Here is a 16,644-nt window from a genome sequence, read left to right as displayed (position 1 = left end):
CGAATGACTTGCTGAGTGACTGACTACAGGGGCCCTTGTTAAATAGCGTAGTGGTTAAAGACACGGACTGCCATACAGGGGATCGGAGATCAAGCTTTGCCATAGTCAAAACTAATAATTAATTAGGATTTGTTCAGGACAGACCAAAACTATGCTGGCTTGAACCAGCAGTATCTATGTTATAGTAAGCCTAAAATAAAACTCTTTATGGTCAAATTGCGACTATTTCTGTTGGATTTTCAAAGAACGCATCTGTGCATGCTTTTTTGGGTAATACAGATCACAACCCATTTGGCAGCAAAATAGGTGTTTCCACAATTCTCTTGTCTTTTCACTTGACAAAAAAGTCAGTTATCGTCACCTATATTGATAGTTTTTGTATCCATGTTATTCTTGAATGAAAGAAAAAATAACGTTGTTGTGCCATGAATTTAAATAGCTTGGCAGAGTAAAGATAATCTTCAGTCCTCTAGCAATTGCTCAATTCTTATGACTATTCCAAGTAGTAAATTAGTAGATACTAGTAAGCCTATTACTATATAATAAGCTTTTAAAACGGCCAGTGCCAAAAGCCACACAGTTCATGGATGCTGTTTGTGGTGGAAGTGAACTTAAGGAGAAATAATAATCAGTTTAACACAGTGCTTAATGGTGTCTAGTTAAATATTTAAACTTGGTGTGATGTTAATGCATGACAAAATGATCTGATGTTGGGTCAGAGGTTCTCTAGGATCAGGTAAACGGTCAGTGTCAGAGGATCTCTAGGCCCAGGTAAACAGTCAGTGGATCTCTAGGATCAGGTAAACAGTCAGAGGATCTCTAGGACCAGGTAAACAGTCAGAGGATCTCTAGGACCAGGTAAACGGTCAGTGTCAGAGGATCTCTAGGACCAGGTAAACGGTCAGTGTCAGAGGATCTCTAGGACCAGGTAAACAGTCAGTGGATCTCTAGGACCAGGTAAACGGTTAGTATCAGAGGATCTCTAGGACCAGGTAAACGGTCAGAGGATCTCTAGGACCAGGTAAACAGTCAGAGGAACTCTAGGACCAGGTAAACAGTCAGAGGATCTCTAGGACCAGGTAAACAGTCAGAGGATCTCTAGGACCAGGTAAACAGTCAGAGGATCTCTAGGACCAGGTAAACAGTCAGAGGAACTCTAGGACCAGGTAAACAGTCAGAGGAACTCTAGGACCAGGTAAACAGTCAGAGGAACTCTAGGACCAGGTAAACAGTCTGTGTCAGTGGTTCTCTAGGACCAGGTAAACAGTCAGAGGATCTTTAGGACCAGGTAAACAGTCAGAGGATCTTTAGGACCAGGTAAACAGTCAGAGGATCTCTAGGACCAGGTGAACGGTCAGTGGATCTCTAGGACCAGGTAAACAGTCAGTGTCAGAGGATCTCTAGGACCAATCAAGTGAACCAAGTTTGTTGTAATCAGACTTTGAACCAACAAACCAGGTTTTTTCATACCTTCAGAACAGAACCTAGTGTAGTCTTTTACATCTATAGTCTTTCAGTTCATAATAATATAATATTCAATACTACTACCAATATTGCTGATAGTTCAATCAATCAAATGTTTTTATAAAGCCCTTTTTACATCAGCAGTTGTAACAAAGTGCTTTAACAAAACACCCAGCCTTAAACCCCAAGGAGCAAACAACAGTAGTGTTGAATTTCAGTGGCTAGGAAAAACTCCCTAAGAAGGCCGAAATTTAGGAAGAAACCTACAGAGGACCCAGGCTCAGTTGGGTGACCAGTCCTCTTCTGGCTGTGCTGGTTGAACATATTAAGAGTACAAATTGTAATAATTAATAAATGCATGTGGGCTAAATCACCCTCTGAGTTTTGTCAGCAACACATCACAAAAGGTACTCCAAGCATGTATGTGGGGTGGGGATTTGGAGCTTGCATTATTAAGTAGTACGACATTCAATGTGCCAGTGTAATGGAGTTAATACTGTTCTTCCGCGGTTACAGAAGGGGCTATCCAATTGGTACCTTTTGTATAGTTCAGACAGTCTGTTGTCAAGGAGAACGGTCTTGTGTTGTGTAGCAAAGAACTACTGGTTTCAATTGTCAGTGGAGGAAGGTAGCAGTAGTATGTCGACTTATTAGGACTGGTGTGTACTGGCCCAATTCAATCACTCATTATGTTAATATTCACTGTTCCTGCTTTTGGTATCCACATATCACATTATTCCTGTAAGTCAACAGCCACTTTTTCCATTCAGCAGAATGATAATCATGCACAGGTCATTCCTTCATATCCTTGTTCTGCAAACTGTAAAGAATGAGAGTAACAGGATCTACGCACGCTTCCACAGGGACAACGAAGAGCCAGCCATTAAAGCTGACCCCCCCCAGACGACCCCCCCCCCCCAACTATCCACCGCAGATGTGTCATCTGAGCAGGGTGAATGTACGCCAGGCTGCCGGTCCTGACGGCGTCCCCAGGAGTGTGGTCAGAGCATGGGCTAGGGAGCTGGCCGAGGTCTTCACTGACATTTTCAACCTATCAGGCGGCTTTCCCCACTTGACCGCAACCATTGTGCCAGCGCCGAAACCGTGGATTGCGTCAAGTCTGAATGACTTCTGACCTGTTGCGTTCACCCCCATGATCATGAAGTGCTTAGAAAGACTGATTCTGGCCCACATTAAGTCCCGCCTCCCCCGACACTGGATCCCTACCAGATCCCTACCGTATTTCTATTGAGTTAATGGCATCGTACCAACTTTCGTCGTTCCAACGGTTTCCGTTTTGAGTCTTTGCTTCCCTGCACTGTTCCTTTATTTTCTTTATTTTATCAGGGATCTTTTTGTTAGATCATATGAAAACCATTACGAGAAGCCTAAGTCTCAGCAAATGATAAACATCAATATTCGAATAGCACAACATGCAGCCTTTTTTTACAACGCTAGTATTACTCAACCCACTAATATCAATAGAATTACTTCAGCTAGACATAAAACTGTTTCCCCTGTTATGGCTATTCAAACTAAACATTCTGTAATATTACTGACTATGAATATTACATGTACATTACTAGTATTAGCTTACCAACAGGATCTCTTGAAAACTTAAGCTAGACACCAAAACAACTTTGTTTCACATGTTTACATCCTACACCCTACATCCTAACTCAAAATTCTTAAAAGGCCATGCCAATTTTTTTGTTATACATCGACACTGATTATATTATTTGCAGAGATATGCCAAAATGATGAGAAAAAACTATTTCCCAAGCATTCAAGCTCAACACCAATTTGACTCAGAGGATGTACTTCCAAGGAGCTGCTGATCCACTTTTACACAGCCATCGTCCAGTCTGTTCTCTGCACATCCATCACTGTTTGGTTTGGATCTGCCACGAAACAGGAACGGAACAATTATCTTTTCTGCAGTTGTTTTAGTACTAAGACCCGACCACGCAGGCTGATATTAGTCTTCAATAACAATTAATTCGTTAATGGAAAAAACACCTACAACCATGGACATCATTTGTACAGGCTGTTGGGCACTTATCTAAAGCAGCTGGGCAAAATGCTTCCATAACCAATTACACACTGTCGAAAATCATGGAGGAATAAACAAGTTCAATCACTGACACTCATTTTCACTGACGGGTTTGTTAATTTGTGCATACAGTAGAATGTAATAATATATGTATAAACATTTCATTTTCACTGACGGGTTTGTTAATTTGTGCATACAGTAGAATGTAATAATATATGTATAAACATTTCAGTTTCACTGAGTGCTCCCTGAAGTCCAGGTTGCCTCTCAAAAAGGTCTGTCCTTTCTATGGGCGCATCTGTGGTCACACAGTTCACAGGTCCAAAAGCCTTAGAATGATTCTGTTCAGATTGTACTTGTTTTGAATAATTAGATTTATATGCATTTTTGTTTATATACATTAAAAGGCTATACTTTGAACGCAAATGTTTAATAGCATTCTTTTTCATATAAACAAATGCATTTTTAAATACACTGTGGTTAAGTTACAGTATGATTTCACTTAACAATTAGAATTATTTTAACACCAATCAAAGTCAAACTATTGCAAACTGTTTGACTTGAAAAAATATAAAAACATGTTCTTTTAGAGCCGTTTGGGAGCCAAAAGAGCCGGCTCTTATTGGTGAGCTGAGCCGAAGGAGCCGGCTCTTATTGGTGAGCTGAGCCGAAGGAGCCGGCTCTTATTGGTGAGCTGAGCCGAAGGAGCCGGCTTATTGGTGAGCTGAGCCGAAGGAGCCGGCTCTTATTGGTGAGTGAGCTGAGCCGAAGGAGCCGGCTCTTTTCGGTGAGCTATGCCCATCACTAATGGACTACCTATCATGTTTGTGTATGATAAACTGGTTAGTAATAATAATTAATGCTGTCTGTCTAATTTAAGTGTGAAATCACTACTGTAATCATTTTGCTCAAAGCTAACTGTAGCTACAGTATAGCTAGCTACGGTAGCTACCTACTGTATACAGCTACAGTAGCAAAGTTGAAACAGCAGGTTTGCAAGCGACCTGACAGAGTACCTAGAAAACAAACAATGTTACTAACTAGCTAGCTAGCTATTTTTACGGAGACAAAATGTGTATGTATTTCAATGCTGACTTAATCTATAAATCATCAAAGGTTCAGGCCAATCATTTTCTTACCGGTGTCACCTGCATAGTTTCTACAGAAGACTGAAAAGAAAATGATGAAACGGAAGTTACGAAAGTGACTTTAAGCCAGCCGAGTCTGCGGGGCTGCAGCTGGACGCCTCTCCCCGGGACAACGTTCACGGTTGACCCCCCCCCCTGTTGGCGTCACTGACTACATCATTGATTTTGCCTGTGTGTAATAAACAGTGGACAAACCTTGCATTGATTTGAAATGAGCGCTGCAGAGACGAGCATTCCGGACGATTCCATCAGTCCAGTCCGTCGGTTTAATGGCTTGCAACCATAAACCTCTGCATTTAGCTTCAAAGGGTGGTTTTGACTAAGGTATTCGGCATTACGGTTGTATAGTTATTATTGATTCGTGTTTTTGTATGGTGTTACTGATTGTGTTTATTTTTTATTATTATTACTACTGTTACTTTTTACCGCACTGTCGGGAGTAGGAAAATCAAGCATTTCATTGCCATAACTTACTGCAAATGACAAATAATCCCCTTTGAAACTTGAAACATTCTGTAAAAATGAACGCCGTCTATTTTTGTATTGCTTTTCTGACACACAACGGCACAACAAGACATTTTTATCCTTTAGGATGTTGCCCATTTTCCATACACTTTTTCCAGCAGTTTTCTGCAACCATCAAACTTCAGTGACGTAATCGACACGTCCACTCCAAATTGTTACCATTTTGAGGCAACATTTCGATGCGGCCTGTTACTATAATTGCTGTAATATTCAGTTTTCAGGTTCTACATGTAGATTTAACATTTACATTTGACATTTATATTTAGCATTTACATTTAAGATATTATATAATTTTCCATTACTGCAGAACATTACTCTTGGAGAAAATATTGCATGTATTTACATGAATGTCTCTCAAAGCAAGGCCACTAACTTCCGGTTATGTTAACGTTCTGTAGCTTTGTTGAAATGACGCAGAGGTATGCAGTATCTATTCTCCGGTGCGATGCAAATCCTGAATGGTTGACCACATTGTCGTCTATGAGAACTGAAACATCATGTCCACGGGAAAGTCTTGAGATTCTCCCAAACATTCTCTAGGCACCATACTGCAGATGGAGAGTTACGGGGATTCAGAGACTCCGTCGCCCGTCCGAAGATAACCCCAGACGTTAAATAAGTATTATCAATTGAAGTGTTTTGTTTTTAAGAATAGGCGATGTGATTGTGGTGTATTTTGCAGTTATTTTGTATTTCTTTTTCATAAGTTGTTTTATGTTTCTACGATTGAGGACTACTTTGGAAAGTGTTTTAATACTGTGCTTTCCCTTTGGATTACACGTTACATACTGTTGCATTGTCTTTCACCCATATAAAATCGAATCCAAACAGCAGTAACACTGTTCTAACACATAAGAAACCAACAACTGACTGTATCGCTAGTTCTTTAGGTGCCGAGTTGGTTAACAATTAACTCACAGCTTGTAGACCCGTACATACCAGACCACCAGAGGTCTCTTCAAAGGCCCCATGTCTGCAAGGAAGCCAGGAGACCCACACCACTAAACAGTCATGACTCCATGAAATTCGGCCAGGCAACTCAGACTAGCAACAAAATTACCACACAGGGCTAACCAGGTGTCTAACAGAGACAATGAAATGTAAAGGTTATTTTCAATATACCATATTTTTTATTGAAACAAAAGTACATCAATCGCAATTCAATGGTTTCTTTTATTCTTTAACAGTGAGAACCACATGTACTATACCAACACCTAAATGTTAAGTATATAAGATTAATTACTTTAAACGAATAAGTATCAGGAAACATTTGATAGTAGTGTTGGCTTGATGGAGATGGGCACAAGGCAGCGTTACAAACCAGACCCTATTCCCTACATAATGCACCAGTTATACACCCTATTCCTTACATAGTGCCCCAGTTATGCACCCTATTCCTTCCATAATGCACCAGTTATACACCCCATTCCTTCCATAATGCACCAGTTATGCACCTCATTCCTTACATAGTGCACCAGTTATACACCCTATTCCTTGCATAGTGCACCAGTTATGCACCCCATTCCTTACATAGTGCACCAGTTATACACCCTATTCCTTACATAGTGCACCAGTTATACACCCTATTCCTTACATAGTGCACCAGTTATGCACCCCATTCCTTCCATAATGCACCAGTTATACACCCTATTCCTTACATAGTGCACCAGTTATACACCCTATTCCTTACATAGTGCACCAGTTATACACCCTATTCCTTACATAGTGCACCAGTTATACACCCTATTCCTTACATAGTGCACCAGTTATGCACCCCATTCCTTACATAGTGCACCAGTTATACACCCTATTCCTTACATAGTGCACCAGTTATACACCCTATTCCTTACATAGTGCACCAGTTATGCACCCCATTCCTTACATAGTGCACCAGTTATACACCCTATTCCTTACATAGTGCACCAGTTATGCACCCTATTCCTTACATAGTGCACCAGTTATGCACCCTATTCCTTACATAGTGCACCAGTTATAGCACGGCTCTTTGTGGAAAAGTTTGCCATTTTGGGTGGCAGACGGGGTTCCCTAATCACATGATGCGAGTGTGAACCTGGTCGTTTATTTGTTGATTGATTGACGGACAAAATGTAGGCCCCGCCCAGACACCTTTTCAGTGGGAGGGAACATTACACAAGGCTCAGATAGGAATGTAGCACGATTGTCTGGACCAATCACAAACATAGATGTAAACAACCTCCTACGCACATGGAAAGGTTTGACAGCTGTAAGCAATTTGAATATGCTAGATTCAAACTGTCATTTTACACCAATCAAATCCTCTGAAATCGCCACGAGTGCAAAGGGTGTAAGAGTTCATTTGGGATTCAGTTACATCGGAACAGGACACGGATGCCCAAAGAGTGCAAAATCTGTATTTCTCACAAGTGCTAAGCAATATAGTTCAGACCTGCATCAAGTGCCTAAAAGTGACAAGGCGTGCCTCCCAAGCAAAGCCAGGGTTGAGATTATCCCCATGGTTACCTCCTAATAGTCCCTCCTCCCCATGGTTACCTCCTAACAGTCCCCCCTCCCCATGGTTACCTCCTAACAGTCCCTCCTGCCCATGGTTACCTCCTAACAGTCCCTCCTTACTCCTAGCTGTAGACCTTCCTTAGTTAGTATCAGACACATCAGTTCCTGCCCCCAGACCAGGACTCCACCTGACTGATGTAGGGAGCAGTGAACCAATGCACACTAAAGGAGAAAGTGTACACTTCCTAGGGCAGTGGAGTCACCTACTTCTGCCCCTCCCCAAGGACCCGGTCCAGAAGTAGAGAATAGGGTCCATTTGTAAGGCGCTGGATTCTTCTAACTAGACAATGCGTTTGTATGAGTGCTGTGCTGTTTCATTAAGTATCCCAGATAGGGCCAAGCAGCCCTAAGAAAGGGACCCATAAAGCATCCAAGTGCTAATCCAGGATCATGAGTACTTCAATAATGGCAGACAAGATTGTACGGGCAGATTCTACATCAGCACGCGTACTCTGCCCTACAGGTAAGGGTTAAAACTGGGCACGGTTAACTGATCCTAGGTGAGTTGGAAACACCCTTCATTGGCGTCACTAAAGGGATAATTCCCCCAAATGACCAAATATGTCCAACATGAAATGTGCCATCAGGGTGCAGGTCTGTTTGCCTTGGATTTGCCCTTAAATGCTTCAACATGAGCATTTAAACACCATCGCCAGGTTGACAGAAACCAAAGCATGGATTTCACTGTTAACGATGCATTCCAGGACTTCAAGAGAATCTTTTTTTAAACCTCTCATCGGACTGGAAGTGAAGTAAATTTTTTTTGCTAATTATACATAGTATCACAGTCATATGACATCTGAGTTAGCCATTATATTCCAAGTTTGAAAGCGAGTGGTTTTGTCAACATGGCCCTTATCAGCACATACATAGTATGATTTTAGGGGCCTGTATTAGCTCTTCAGCGCCACTTTTACAACCAGTGGCCAACATTTATCACAGAATGCATCTTTAACTAGTCCATACGCTGCTTACAGGGTAAGGAAAACAATGTAATTTTTATTTGGGTGTACTATCCCTTTAGATTTTAATCATCAGCAAACTGCAGCTTTTCACATCAACACATTTGAGCAATGCACAGCCAATTGGAGACGAACAAGGCTACTTCAACATTCACACTGGGTATGGAGTGAAGCAATGTGGCCATGCATACTACACAGTTACTCAGAGTTAGTATGATAACCTAGGGTTCACTTTTCTACAACTATCTGGATTTCACCTGGGATAAAAACTAAATTGGACAGACTAGCCCCAACCACAGTTCCATTCGCTCGCCATTAAAATCCTATCCAACAGGCGAAATCCAGATACCTGTTGAAAAACTGGGCCCTTTAAACTGGGATAAAGTCTGTGATGTAGTTTGACCTCCATCTTTCTTCCCACCCAAGTCTCTCCATCTGGGTCATGTTCAGCAGGGCCCAAAACATTTTGCAACAGAATAAACAAAAACAAGAGTTTCTTATTGGGCAAATGTACATAGATCCCTTCTGCTTTCAGTACGTTTGCTTCCTTTTGGGTCCTAGCAAATACAAACTGCGGCTTGTTCGTTACGGCATCACCGTAAAAAAGTTTGATGTCTGCTGTTTGGTGCAGGGCGAACACACCCCAGTACCCAGGTGGAGGAACACCGAAACCCAGGTGGAGGTGGTGTTAGACTGAACATCATAGCCCAGGTGGAGGGGGGGGGGGTTTAGACTGAACATCGTAGCCCAGGTGGAGGGGGGGGTTAGACTGAACATCGTAGCCCAGGTGGAGGGGGGGGTTAGACTGAACATCGTAGCCCAGGTGGAGGGGGGGGGGTTTAGACTGAACATCGTAGCCCAGGTGGAGGGGGGGGTTAGACTGAACATCGTAGCCCAGGTGGAGGGGGGGGTTAGACTGAACATCGTAGCCCAGGTGGAGGGGGGGTTAGGCTGAACACCGTAGCCCAGGTGGAGGTGGGGTTAGGCTGAACACCGTAGCCCAGGTGGAGGTGGGGTTAGGCTGAACACCGTAGCCCAGGTGGAGGTGGGGTTAGGCTGAACACCGTAGCCCAGGTGGAGGTGGGGCTAGGCTGAACACCGTAGCCCAGGTGGAGGTGGGGCTAGGCTGAACACCGTAGGTGGACGAGTGACTGGCTGATTCCGGTGGAAGAACTACTCACATGAGTTTAGACGGGAAAGAAGCGCTTGTGCAAAAGTAATGATTGCAACTCTGGTAAAATCCTCATCACAACAGCATTGAACAGCAGCATAAGAGCGGAGACGGATGTAGCGGGTAAATCGCCATGGACGCCTCTTCTACACTCTTCTTAAACTTTTATCCACCTTCTGAGGGGAAACAAGGCTTTCAATTAACAGGGAAGGTCGCCGCTAGCGTCACTCAGCGTTCTCCTGCCTGTCTTTAACGCTACATTACTGACAAGCTGGGGCAGAAGTCCCGCTAAACAGTCACATTATCCAAGCAGGAAATGGGCCACAACAATCGACAGCCAAGTCTGTCTCTTAAAAACAGAAAAAGAAATGATACGGAATATAAGTGAACTGACTGCAGTAGAGGAAAAGAAACCTGAAAATGAACACTGGGTTCCCCAAGTAGTGCATTAACTGACTACGACCTACAGGGGCCCAAGTAGTGCATTAACTGTGACTACGACCTACAGGGGCCCAAGTAGTGCATTAACTGTGACTACGACCTACAGGGGCCCAAGCAGTGCATTAACTGTGACTACGACCTACAGGGGCCCAAGCAGTGCATTTCATACACAGGGAATAGGGTGAAATTTGGGGTTGGTTGTAACTCAAACTTCCATGAATGCAGAAGCATAGTAACCTGAAGCTGACAGCCCATAATACCACACATCAATAGCCTGCTATTGGTTGAATCAGCCAACAGACTCTCTCAACAGAAACAGGAAGAGGGGGTCACATCCCAAATTAACCCCCTCTACCAAAGCCCCACTGCGTGCAATACAAGGGTGACAATCGGAAAACAACGGGGAAAGATCTGGTGGACCATGTCTTCATCGTTCTCTTCTCCAAAGACAGACATGTTGCAGGCAGGAAGGCGGGTCTTCCTCACTGGCCCAACATTTGGTGTCAACAGCATGAGTTCACAGAGGGGGTTTCCATCGCATTGGTTTCCTCTGAAAGGGGGAAGAAGTTGAGGATTAAGTGGCATTCTGTTTAATGTCAAGCAGCACAGGGCATTTCTCCTTTGAAAGAGGTCGCTTCCCAAACCTCCCTGGTCTGTATTCCTGTCCTTGTTTCATTTCCTTCACGATTCCTGATCACTAAGAGGGTTGTGTGATGGATGGAGGAGATTAGACCAGTGCGCTCCTCAAGGGAAAAAGACGAGGACAGAAAACAGCACCCTATCTAAACTAAATGGAACGCTTCCTCAGTCGTCAGTTCACCACAGCTGTATGTCCTTCAGTCTGTCTCAAGACCCTGCAGGGCCCAGCCGCCATCCAATCAGATCATCCGGTTGCGTTTGTGGGTGGGGGAGTCTGTGATGACGTCATTGCACTGGGCAGAGCTGCGTTTCCTGGCTCCTCCTCCGGAGGTGGGGTTAGCGTCCAGGTGCAGCGCCATCTCCTCGGAGATGAAAGTGTTCAAGTCCACGTCGTGGAGGCCGTTCCGCCGACGGCCCACCCCCAGCGGGGTAGACCCGCCCCCAGCACCAGTACCCCCCACGTGGGTAGGGGAGCCCGGGGCACCGGAACGAACACTGATGCTGGCCATCGCTCCACTAAGACCTGGAGAGATGGAGAGGAGAGGGAGATTGGAAGAGAGAACACCACAGGTGAACCAAGGAGTCCCGCCCAGGGTCAGTAGGGGTTGGTCAAACCCAGGAGTCCCGCCCAGGGTCAGTAGGGGTTGGTCAAACCCAGGAGTCCCGCCCAGGGTCAGTAGGGGTTGGTCAAACCCAGGAGTCCCGCCCAGGGTCAGTAGGGGTTGGTCAAACCCAGGAATCCCGCCCAGGGTCAGTAGGGGTTGGTCAAGCCCAGGAGTCCCGCCCAGGGTCAGTAGGGGTTGGTCAAACCCAGGAGTCCCGCCCAGGGTCAGTAGGGGTTGGTCAAACCCAGGAGTCCCGCCCAGGGTCAGTAGGGGTTGGTCAAACCCAGGAGTCCCGCCCAGGGTCAGTAGGGGTTGGTCAAACCCAGGAGTCCCGCCCAGGGTCAGTAGGTGTTGGTCTAGTGAACTATGTAGGGAACAGGGGGCCATTTGGGACCCTGGCAGGTAAAACTGGAGGGAGACTGTTCCTTTAACTGAACTAAATATCTGGTGCATCACTAACAAAGCTCAGAGACTCTCAGACATGCAAGTCAGTTATATGGAGCAGGTTTGCCCAAACAAGCTTCACCCGCTTCAAATTCAACAGTCACAGTTCTTTCTTTCATTTGATGGTTGACATTTAAGATGCAACTTTTGATGATGATGATGATAATAATAGCCAGAGATCAAGACCGACCATTAAGATTATTTCACAAAACTCAACTTAATTTGCTGTTTATACCAAACAGAAACAATATTTCCTCGCAGCCTGTGACCAGGTGAAATTACACAAGGAACATCTAGACACTAATATGGATATGGACACCGGAGTTTACACCCCAACGCTGCCGACCAGGCCGAACACGCATGTTCCCCCGACCAGGCCGAACACGCATGTTCCCCCGACCAGGCCGAACACGCATGTTCCCCCGACCAGGCCGAACACGCATGTTCCCCCGACCAGGCCGAACACGCATGTTCCCCCGACCAGGCCGAACACGCATGTTCCCCCGACCAGGCCGAACACGCATGTTCCCTGAACAAGGATGATCACACATTAAAACGGTGGTTCTGAGCCCCATGGGGTCCAGTATGAGGAACATAACATCCTCCAGTCAAAAACATCTATTCTTCTCAAGCCTTTCTATTGTCCCTCTTTGGTCCATTGTTTTCAACACCATATCACGGTATTCACTCATAACACACATATTAAACTGTTAAAAGATGGACACTTTAGAACTTTAAAGGTAAATAAGGACTATATTTAGTACTTACCGTGCAGCGCGATAGCCTCTCTGAAGGGCTGGAGGTCAGCCTCCACAGAGGAGCCAGTCTCTGGGGTTGGGGGAGCCCTGTTAGGGGAGACCATCGTGAGCCGGTGTCCTGGGGTCAGAGTGGTTCTGGAGCTCCGTGGCGGTGGGGCCCGGCCACACAGGAAACTGATGAGGTCCTCTCGGCGGATGGTTCTCCTCCTCTTCTTAACCCAGGCCAACACATCCTTGTTGCGCCGCTGATGGCCTGTCTGTATGCCAAGGTCGTAGCTGCGATGGTGGGCCTCAACAGACTCTGTGCAGACGGGGGTGTGGTAGTGTGATCATGTGTGAGTGAAGACAGACCTGGTTGGATGTTCACTGGTGCAGCACAGGGTGTGCAGGTCTTTGTCCTGGCCCAGCATTAAAACACATGCATCAACCTGTCTACCACAACCTTAAGCCGAATCTGGTGCAACACTGCAGGAGTGGAACAAAAGCCTACACAATATGCTTTGCTCTCCAGAAAGCCTGGCTGTGAGCCAATCAATATTCAGGTGACTACAAGAGGACATGGATTGTTTACAAGTTCCTCTGGATTTGCTAATCAACAACCAATACAGGTTTCTGTACAGCACAAGGACAAAAGCCTCTATGGATGTCTAGAATGACCCACCAACTGCTAGTTCTGCTCTGCCAGAAGTACCCCCGGGGGACCTAGAACCCCGGGGACCTAGAACCCCAGGGACCTAGAACCCCGGGGACCTAGAACCCCGGGGACCTAGAACCCCGGGGACCTAGAACCCCGGGGACCTCAAATCCTGGTTGATATTTCTGTTTAGAGAAAAGTACAACAATAGACGACTTAAGACCATCATATAATACCCTAAACTGTCAAATTAAAGTGAAAAGCCCACCAAGAAACTGTTGAGTATCTCTGAAGCCTACCTTTGTACAGGTTGGTTACAGCTGTTGCAGCATTCTGAAAGGGCACCCACAAAGAAAGCCCCCCCTGTTGGTGACATACTCGGTCTGTAGAGAGAACACACAAACCAGCAAAAACATGACATTTGTTGGCATTTCCTAATGTAATGGATAGCCTAGAGTGTTAACACAAACAGAAAGTTGGGCCCAAATGATTACCCTTTTAGATGTACATTATTAGAGACATGTAGTGTGGCAATATAGCAATATGGATTATAAGATTGTGTTTTCATTCGCCATTTTGTCTTGCATCTCGAGTTGCAGACGAGCTTTGGAATAAAAATAACTATCAGCCGGCGCTAGATGGCCAACTCGACAGTTTAGAAGCACGAGTGCAAAACGCACGAACTAAATTGACCTTTCAGCCAGAAAGTTGCAGTTTGAAGTTAGAAATACTTAAAAATAAGTCATAGTTGATACAGTTCAATATAACGAGTATGACAGTAACCGCGTCTAACAAATATGATTATTAATCCCAAGGCCAATACAGTAAATCTTCGCCATTTTGTTTAATTTTCAGTATGCATTGATAAAACAACTCGGCATATTCTTTGTTGGTATACCCATTTAACCCAAAACAACAACGAAAGGAGAGGTGATCAATATGTATACTGTTAGTTATCGATATGTAACATTATCTTCACAAACAACAATAAGGCACCACTGACAGATGCAATCTGTCAAAGGGGAATGTCGCGTAGCTATGATTGTTGTTTCCATCGCCATTTTGTTTCTCTAACCCATGCACTCAACAGCATTTACTTATTCACTGACACTGTTGGATTCGCAATTTCTCTAATCAGATTGTAACTATATAGTTTAGCTAGTTAGCTATAACACTAGACCACATGAACGTTAGGCGATCGGAAGGATTTCTAGGTAACCATCCAACTCGATGCCTCACCTAGCAGACAAAACTTTGTAGGTTGGTTATTTTTTGCCTGCCAGCTGTTAGCTAAGGTAAAGACAGTACAGTATTGTACACGCTACGTTGGCGAACAACAGCCGAAACAAGATGACGTTTGTTGGGCAATTTATTTAAGATGAAGCCTAAAAGTGATTAGTTCAAAATCAGTTAGCTAACAGAAAACAACTAGAAAAGTATGAAGTTAGTTTCGGTATTTACTTCGGTAACGTTAGCTGACCAATATTGGCTACGTCGAGCAAACCAGCTGATCAGACGTAAACTAGCTAAGTAAGCTACTGGCTAGGTAGCTAACGTTTGCGAATTTTCACCGCTACTTACAAGTGTGGCTGCCTAGCTAGCTAGCATGCTAAGTTAGTAGCTAGTTTAGGCGCAAGGGTGGCAGCCGACTATCCTAAGCTAGTTAGTTCTAGTCTGATCTCGGACCTTTATAGAGCTGTGCCACGGCAGTGGCTGAATTCTGGAAGAGATGCCACAATTTCTCTTGGTCGTTATCAGCCTCCTCCTCGTTTGACTCCCTTTGCTCCGCTTCGGCCAAACACTGCCGCTCCCATTTTGAGAACCAATGTTCGGGTCCGTGTTCCTGAATCTCCGGGTCTCCGTCTTCCTTCTTCTCCTCCATTTACCACGCTAAAACTTCGGGTGATTAGAGGTTTATTAGGCCAATTAATAAATTACTTGAAGAAGCCGATAAATTACGGTTCATTAATGTGGTTATTACTTAGTAACTGTCAAACCAACAACTGCAGTCTGAATAGACTCCCAACTATTTTTTTGACATCGCGGACAGTCGCCTATATAAAAGTCATACTACCTTGTTTTCATTTTATATCCCGCCTCTCTTTAGGATATTCAGAAGAGATTGGCTAGTATAACGTTGGGGCGTGACTTTGACATTTCTGGTGAATACATCAGTGGACAACAGAAACATCTATCATTGAAATGACACAAAGGAACCAACACGAAAATTCTTAGCTAAGTTAAGCTTGTATGAGAAGTATAAAAAAGCTGGGCCATGTTCAGTTGCGAAACGTTCTCCTGAAGCAGACAGAAGGGTCCACCAATAGAGCCTGTATGATCTTTTCCCTCGATAGGTCAGAAACGAAAGTCTGATCTACATATCCTATTTCTATCTGTAAATTCCAAAACGTCGGTCCAATGCGGTGGTATAACTAGATAATGACATTATTTATTTTATTCCCCCTATTTCTCAGTTTCACAATTGCATCATATAAAACTCTTTCTGCCGCCCTGTCTCATGAACTCCAGTGTTGAAGATTCTGACAAGCCTTTCTTCATTAAATAAAGATTCAAATTAAAGGGTGCGTTAAAGATGCGTTCCAAGATTTTTGGCCACTGGTTGTAAAAGTGGCGCTGTCAAGCCAAAACAGGTCCCCGAATATGTTATGCTAAGTCATGTCATTCCTTTCTTCAAACCTGTAATTTGATAGGTAACTGACGCATGACAGAGATTCTTCTTATAGATGCACATATAAAAACCTATTCACATTCACATTACACATTCTGCTCAAAATGGAAGTCATTTCTTATAAGCAAAACCCCAGACTGCATCTTTAAGTGACTGAGTCAGTAAAAGAGAAGAATGAAAGTCAAAACAGTTAATCAGAAGATTAACAATACATTTTATTTATACAGCACAATTCATACATAGAAGCAATTCAATGTGCTTTACAATGAAAATAAAAATATAAAAATGCAATAGAATTGTTACAATTCTCTAAACCAGCTGTCTCCAGGGGTCTGTACATGAACAGTACAGTATCTCCTCCCCGGTATCTCAATCCTCAAATTCCAGCTCTAGGATGAACCCGTCAGTCCCTTTGTAAGATCATCTTTGCATCGATGTCTTACCCGGCTCTCTCCAGGGGGACATTTATGCCATGTCTGTACATGCATTTTATATTCATCCTCAACGAATTACAGTTACCATAACTGTTTACTTACTGAACCACCCTGGTATCTCAAT

At 44.1% G+C, this 16,644-nt stretch overlaps 1 protein-coding gene across 2 annotated transcripts; it reads right to left on the bottom strand.

The window, feature by feature from the left end:
* Nucleotides 1-6,297: 6,297 nt before the first annotated feature.
* Nucleotides 6,298-15,456, bottom strand: c11h16orf72 (chromosome 11 C16orf72 homolog). 2 transcript variants are annotated; one of them, XR_004576420.1, is made up of 5 exons: nucleotides 15,084-15,456; nucleotides 13,697-13,780; nucleotides 12,774-13,064; nucleotides 10,379-11,479; nucleotides 6,298-10,339 (listed from the first exon to the last, which is right to left on the bottom strand). XR_004576420.1 is itself a non-coding variant. In XM_010875020.5 (4 exons), exons 1-4 carry the CDS (start codon nucleotides 15,277-15,279, stop codon nucleotides 11,196-11,198), a joined length of 855 nt encoding a protein of 284 aa, XP_010873322.1. In that variant the 5' UTR covers nucleotides 15,280-15,456; the 3' UTR covers nucleotides 6,298-11,195. The 2 variants fall into 2 exon arrangements, 1 of the variants encoding a protein (XP_010873322.1); XM_010875020.5 differs by having other exon boundaries at nucleotides 6,298-11,479.
* Between the last annotated feature and the right edge of the window lie 1,188 nt (nucleotides 15,457-16,644).

The sequence above is a fragment of the Esox lucius genome, chromosome 11, assembly GCF_011004845.1.
Source record: "Esox lucius isolate fEsoLuc1 chromosome 11, fEsoLuc1.pri, whole genome shotgun sequence".
In the NCBI taxonomy this organism is placed as follows: Eukaryota; Metazoa; Chordata; class Actinopteri; order Esociformes; family Esocidae; genus Esox; species Esox lucius.
Note: the sequence above shows the minus strand (reverse complement) of the source record. Positions and strands in the feature narration are given on the sequence as shown.

Coding starts and splice junctions, on each gene's coding strand:
- c11h16orf72 (XM_010875020.5), bottom strand. CDS start 15,279: ATGGAGGAGAAGAAGGAAGACGGAGACCCGGAGATTCAGGAACACGGA. Junction 13,781..15,083: donor CGTGGCACAGCTCTATAAAG/GTCCGAGATCAG, acceptor TTCTCTCTACAG/ACCGAGTATGTCACCAACAG. Junction 13,065..13,696: donor TGTAACCAACCTGTACAAAG/GTAGGCTTCAGA, acceptor CCGTCTGCACAG/AGTCTGTTGAGGCCCACCAT.